At 36.9% G+C, this 7,161-nt stretch overlaps 1 protein-coding gene and 1 long non-coding RNA gene across 2 annotated transcripts; both read left to right on the top strand.

Annotated features, from left to right (window-relative positions):
* Positions 1-707: 707 nt before the first annotated feature.
* LOC114537707 lies at positions 708-2,085 on the top strand. The gene is made up of 3 exons (XR_003688626.1): positions 708-804; positions 1,372-1,476; positions 1,869-2,085. It is a non-coding gene; the product is annotated as an uncharacterized LOC114537707 (long non-coding RNA).
* Positions 2,086-3,524: 1,439 nt separating this feature from the next.
* On the top strand, positions 3,525-6,013 carry LOC114537693 (tenascin-like). The gene is made up of 6 exons (XM_028558795.1): positions 3,525-3,654; positions 3,991-4,062; positions 4,227-4,298; positions 4,780-4,851; positions 5,148-5,261; positions 5,828-6,013. The coding sequence occupies exons 1-6, from the start codon at positions 3,568-3,570 to the stop codon at positions 5,972-5,974; spliced, it is 564 nt and encodes a 187-aa protein (XP_028414596.1). The 5' UTR covers positions 3,525-3,567; the 3' UTR covers positions 5,975-6,013.
* The last annotated feature ends 1,148 nt before the right edge of the window (positions 6,014-7,161 follow it).

The raw sequence follows: 7,161 nt of genomic DNA on the forward strand, positions 1-7,161 counted from the left end.
TTAAGTCAATTTGTAGTTTCATGGTTTATTATATGTTACTAACCTTTGCTTAATTCTTAAAACGTGTCTCTAAGGACATTATAACGGAGGTGTCTGGCTAAATGATTTACAATTGTACTAAAGTTTTAACGTAATACAAAATATACAACATTTGCCAAGTTCGCAACGCCATCTCACAGAGTAAATGATAGTTAAGATTAGATATCTATATCATTTACTCTGTATCAAATGTGGTATAACAACTGCCTAAATTAGACAAAACACTCTAGGTTACTCTGTGTTTTATTTTCGAAATATTTCGCAGGCAAATTTGGCAATTTTGCTAAATTTAGTATCGTGTTCATTCCATGCAGACATTTTCTTTTTATCGCAAAGAGAAAAATAGTCCAAATTAAGCGACATGTGATTCAGGCAGCGATAAATCAGATTTTGGTGAAGAAGTCTGATAAGAATCTAATTCGTTAAGGATTTCTGTATGAAGCAGCAAATTTATACTAAGAAAAATGCATTCAAGAAACCCAATCAATATATAGTTAACAGCTAGCCTAAACAGTGAAAATTGTTTTTTAAATTGTGTGTGCCCAGGTGTTATACCAAATGCGTTTATATATAGATCTTGGCTTGATTATAAAAGTGATAGGAAAGTTTGCGGTTTCTTCAGTTCAGTTCAGTTATACATCACATACAAGCAATTGCAAGGAATTTTTTTGTCCGTTTTTCAAAATGAAATCTTTCATCGTCGCTGCGTTGGTTGTTGTTTTTGCCCTTGTGGCCATTGCAGAGGAGAAGCGATTCTTTATTAAGGTTTGCTTGAAATATAGGGAGTAAACCTAAACTAAACTAACTTTATTTACACTGGATAGCTCTATCCTTTGTCAGTTCTAAACTGTTCTTCCTAGAGGTCCAGTAAGAATCATCTCTTATTGATTCAGCGTTACTACAGGAGGAAACCTAAACTAAACTAACTTTATTTATACTGGATAGCTCTATCAGTTCTAAACTGTTCTTCCTATAGAGGTCCAGTAAGGATCATCTCTTATTGATTCAGTGTTACTACAGGAGAAAACCTAAACTAAACAAACTTTATTTACACTGGATAGTTCTATCAGTTCTAAACTGTTCTTCCTAGAGGTCCAGTAAGGATCATCTCTTATTGATCCAGCGTTACTATACAGGAGGAAACCCAAACTAAACTAACTTTATTTATACTGGATAGCCCCATCAGTTTTAAACTGTTCTTCCAAGAGGTCCAGTAAGGATCATCTCTTATTGATCCAGTGTTACTACAGGAGGAAACCTAAACTAAACTAACTTTGTTTTATACTGCATGGATAGCTCTCAGATCAAATCATTATACTATATCATTCTTAGACATGTAGGTCTGATCAAGATTGTCAAGAGGGGCAATGCTGCGCGAAGTACTTCCTTGTTGGCAAATGCCAAAACTACCTCCAAGAAGGAAAGTTATGTCTTGGGGTATGTTTGGTGAAAACCACACATCACTTAAAATACAAACTCAGTATTAATAAAGGATGGTGTAAAAAAAGATGAGATTGACGTTATACCATTCGGATTATCATTAAAAGTAATATGACAGGGTGTAATATGATAATTTACATTGAAAAGAGAGAATATTAAGGCATGTTTATACTTGCAATTTTGCTGCGATTTTATTAGCGATATTCTTCCTTTGATAGATGTGAACGAGTTAATTAATTACTGATGTTCAATGAAGAGCTCTTATTAATCAGTGCATTCGTAACTAATTACTCATTCACATCTATCAAAAGGCAATCACATAGGGTGATGTGCGAAAGGGCTATACGATTAAGTTATACGAGTTTTTAACATTTTGCTTTTCGCGATAGGGTTTTGGGAAGCGTGGTTTGGGTTTCAAGCCAAGCTGTGGCTGTGCTGAAGGGCTATCCTGCCAAAAGTCTGGCTTTTTTCTTCGAAAATGTGTGGTGGAGGAAGGATCTGGCGAGATGTAGTTCCAAAAGTTATACCATCACATAACTCGACTCGTGGACATGCATGCTAAAAATAAAATGATCAAATAAAGTTGAAAAGTAATTAAAAATGAAATTCGCAATTACCTCTCAATTCTTTATCTCTGCAAAAGGCTTCGGAAAACGATTACGGCATGCAACAAAACCAGATTCCAAGTGAAGCTGGACAAACCAACAATCTTTGATGCTCAGCCGCCTTGTCAGACATGGACAAACTAGAAAACAATAAACTGACATTGTTTCCTAGTAAGCAATGTTTCATGAAGGAAGACAAACCAGGAAACATTGTTTCCTAGCCATGTTTCATGAAGGTGGAAAACCAGGAAACATTGTTTCCTAGCCACGTTTCATGAAGGTAGACAAACCAGGAAACATTGTTTCCTAGCCACGTTTCATGAAGGTAGACAAACCAGGAAACATTGTTTCCTAGCCATGTTTCATGAAGGTAGACAAACCAGGAAACATTGTTTCCTAGCCATGTTTCATGAAGGTAGACAAACCAGGAAACATTGTTTCCTAGCCATGTTTCATGAAGGTAGACAAACCAGGAAACATTGTTTCCTAGCCATGTTTCATGAAGGTGGACAAACCAGGAAACATTGTTTCCTAGCCATGTTTCATGAAGGTAGACAAACCAGGAAACATTGTTTCCTAGCCATGTTTCATGAAGGTAGACAAACCAGGAAACATTGTTTCCTAGCCATGTTTCATGAAGGTGGACAAACCAGGAAACATTGTTTCCTAGCCATGTTTCATGAAGGTGGACAAACCAGGAAACATTGTTTCCTAGCCATGTTTCATGAAGGTAGACAAACCAGGAAACATTGTTTCCTAGCCATGTTTCATGAAGGTAGACAACCAGGAAACATTGTTTCCTACCCATGTTTCATGAAGGTGGACAAACCAGGAAACATTGTTTCCTAGCCATATTTCATGAAGGTGGACAAACCAGGAAACATTGTTTCCTAGCCATGTTTCATGAAGGTAGATAAACCAGGAAACATTGTTTCCTAGCCATGTTTCATAAAGGCGGACAAACCAGGAAACATTGTTTGCTAGCCATGTTTGACAAAGAGTTCTCAAGAAACTCTGTGTGACAACAATGCATGCTTCTTTAGGCTAGACAAACCATGAAACTTTGTTTCCACAGCCATGTTTATCAAAGTTAAACAAACCAAGATAAAATTACGCTGCATGTTTTGTGAATCAGAAAACATTATTGACTGCATACAGGCTATTTTGAAGAGCTCAATATATACATTTGTAGGCAAGAAATATCAACACGATTATGTTTTAGTACACGAAAGTACATGAAATCGATAAAGCCGGTGTATCAAGAACAAGAAGAGCATTTTGGCATAAATTAGTATTTAAGCAAACTGTCTGGGTACACATCAGTTGAGTAAATATTAAAAAACATTCTGTTTCCACAGGTGCATTTTTTCCCTTAATAAAAACTAGTCATATATATCTCAGCATAAAAATATTTCTCTTCATTCCACTTGAGGGAATAGAAGGAACTTGTCTGTTTTTTGTATCCACTTGTTTCACTTTAGATATGAGAGCCTTTATTTTGGTCGCCTTGTTCGTCGTTTTGGCTGTGGTTGTAACTGCAGAGGATATCGAGGAGAGACATTTTTTGAAGGTAAGAGACCTGCATATGATGCAGTGGTCATTAGTATACTCATTACAAGATGGACCGACAAAATAAGTAGAACTCGCTTTTCGCTTCATTTCAAAATGAAGCAGTTAGCTCAGCCCGAAAACCATCCGCACACGTGAGACAGAAACGTTTTTATTCCTGTTGTGAAACTGCGGTAATAACAAAAGTATTACTTCACGTCCGCGTCGTAGATTTGGTGTATCTTAAGGTCGCTATAATAGCTAGCTCTCGTGAGCGGCGGGCTTATTCAAAGATCCGCATCCATCCCTTCGTCCCAATCTGAGCCGGGCTGAAAAACGGTATTTTCTCATTGTATAGCGATGCAGATCCGATCGACATTGTCGCAGAGGAGTTTGCTGTAAAGGATTTTGCCGGAGAGCGTGTCCAAAGGTAACTTGAATTTTGATACCGAAAACCTGCGTGCGTGCTTCACTGTTCATAGCAGAGTTTTTGGCGATTTTTCCGCGGCTTTCGTGTATCTTTATAGAAATTGCGTATATGGCGGTATATGTATAGTATATAGGTGTCGTACAATGAAATACCGTGTTTTGTAGAGATGCGAGTCTGATGGTGATTGTCAAAAGGGGCAGTGCTGTGGAGGTTTCTGCCGTAAAAAATGTATTAAGGTGGGTAATTAAATATTTTCTTATGGAATTTCACCATCCCTGACACTTAGTGTGGAGAGAAAGGCGCACTGCTGTAGAACCGCTGTTCACAAAATATGTTGGATTTATGGAAGAGTTTTTGGCGATCAGTTTCCCGCAGCTATATCGTGTAAAAAATCGTTATCCCAAGCGTGAGAATTTTGTCAACATTGGTTAACGTTTTAAAAGATACTCACTTAGACTTGGTTTATGATCAATAATTTCGAAACAAATTTACGAGGACATGCAGACAGCATTCTTCCTTAGCCTTACGGGGTTTTGCGAACCCACAATCTTTAGTTCGAATACCGCTCGAATATTTTATTTCGACGCGGAAAAAATTGGGCGTGACTTATATATAAGCTGTCTATATGCCATTTTTTATTTGTAGTACTGTATAACGACTGTATACTGACTGTATTTACGCCTGAGGCGTCTTAACATGAAATACTGTGTTTTATAGAGATGCAAGTCTGATGGTGACTGTAAAAAGGGGGAGTGCTGTGGAGGTTTCTGCCGTAAAAGATGTATTAAGGTATAATTCAATATTTTATTTTGATCTATTCAATTTACACCAATTATCAATTTACGCAAATTAATAATAATGAAATTATTGGCACTTTGTATACATATATATTGGAATTTCGCCTCGAGCTTAATATTATTGCACTGATGAAGGCCCGTGGGTTAACGGACCGAAAGCTTTGCAGTATTAAATACTTACGTAGTGTACCTACAAGCTAATTTAAACGTACAAGAATATTATAGATGCAAACGTGTAAACATACAAGAATATTATAGATGTCAGTTTGTTTTCTTTCTAATTTGTAGCGATGTAAATCTGAAGACGATTGCAAAGAAGGACAATGCTGTTTGAAATATTTTTCACATTTCCGATCAGGAATTTGCCAGGATTATAAACAAGAGGGGGAAAAATGCTATAAGGTTAGTATGTTATTTTTTCTACCAGCGAAAATTGCCCGACAGTAAAACTTCACAGTAAAAAAAAACACGCCTGGCAGTAAAGTTCACTTTCAACCTTCCTCGTGCAATGTCAGTTGATCATTGCAGTATACTGCTAGTCTGATTGAGTGTTGACTGTTGCTACTAATACTAGCCTGACTAGTCTAGTACGTACTGCTTTGCAATGTTGTATTCCGTGTTTCTCTTTCAACCTTCCTCAATGTCAGTTGATCATTGCAGTACTGCTGGTCTGACTAAGTGCTGACTGTTGCTACTAATATTAGCCTGACTAGTCTAGTACTTACTGTTTGCAATGTTTTATTCAGTGTTTCACTTTCAACCTTCCTCAATGTCTAAGCGCTAATTGTTGCTACTGTAATACAAACAAGCCTATTAGTTTAGTGAAATCTTACTATAGTATACGTACTCAAGTAGTACTCGATGCGTTGGAGTGCTTTGTTTCAACGGTTCACTTTCGGTCTCAACTCCTGTGCATGATTGCTGTAAACTATCCCTCTGAAATTAATGTTTTTTTACAATCAATACAGAAATCCAATTTTCACTCCATGAGGCGTAGTTGTGGTTGTGCTGAAGGCTTGCAATGCGAAGTAAAAAAAGCGTTCTTCTTTGGCTTTGGCTACTCTCGTCCTGGAAAGTGTGTCAGTGAGGAAGGCTCTGGTGAGATTGACGATTAACTGAACATCCCCAGCTTGCTAGTTTGTATGTTCATGCAATAAAACGTATCTCTGGCTGTAATTTTTTGTATTATGTATGAGGCGTAATGTAATTTTTTTGGAAGAAAGGAGTAGCGTTAAAAGAACCTAATATTTTTCATGCACGGGGAACTGACCTACTTTCCCAAAGGCGAAATCGAAGAAGAGTTGGTTAAATCAATTTTGAAAATGAAATCGATAGCTCGAGCAATCAAATATTCAAGTAGGTCGATCCTAACAGTCGAAGGAGATCTTTTCTATTGGCTAGTAAAATACGATAGATACACGAGATGAAAGGCATTTTTTATCGGAAGTATGCTCAGTTTGAACTAATATAAATTATCTAAAATATGATCATCTTTGGCACTTTGCTACAAGGGGTGCTTTGTGACATCGACACGCACAGTTGCAGCATTAGGCTTTTCAAAATTCAACCAATATAAAGTTAATTGTACATCTTAACAACATGGCTTTTCGTCACGAAATACAATGTTTAATTTGCATACAATATAGTTGCACGTGGAAAATCACTACAGCCAGGCCCGTGTATTTTATATCGGAAAAATCCAACAAAAGAACCTTTATATAGGCTCAAGCATATAAGCAACAGAGTAGAACATCAAAATAATCACAATTTGAAATAGTATTTTCAGTTACAATTGGCTTCGCCTCAATGGCACATGCTAAAAAACAGACTCAATTGTCTGCCAAAAATGTTCATTTGTATGTATGCTATTTTTTGTCTTTGGCACAAACAAGCTCTATTTGACGTAATCAAAAGTGCTTGTGAATTTTTACTAGCCGAAGGAACGTCACTCTCACGAGCGAATAAAAAAATTGCTTCCTGTCCGTAGTCTGTACATTAAGCATATTACATTTTAGTTTCAACGACTCTTGCTATTCTCGTAGTTTTGTTTATGGCTTTAGTGTTACCACAAAGAAATGTTTACCCCCTGGTCTTGCCAGCCAAAAGCGTCTACAGTTATAGTATATATTCAAATACATATTGTTATTGTGATTGGTCCTGCTGTTCTCACGTCATACGATGCAATATTACCGTTGTATTTTCCCATGGAATTTTAGACATTTCAAGTATGAGGTTAATATAATATACGAGTACGTTTTGAGCCTGGTTTGTTCTTAATATCTGCGTTTTATGCAAGTTTTCG

Source organism: Dendronephthya gigantea, unplaced genomic scaffold, assembly GCF_004324835.1.
Source record: "Dendronephthya gigantea isolate DGI-Jeju-01 unplaced genomic scaffold, DenGig_1.0 000162F, whole genome shotgun sequence".
Taxonomy (NCBI): Eukaryota; Metazoa; Cnidaria; class Anthozoa; order Malacalcyonacea; family Nephtheidae; genus Dendronephthya; species Dendronephthya gigantea.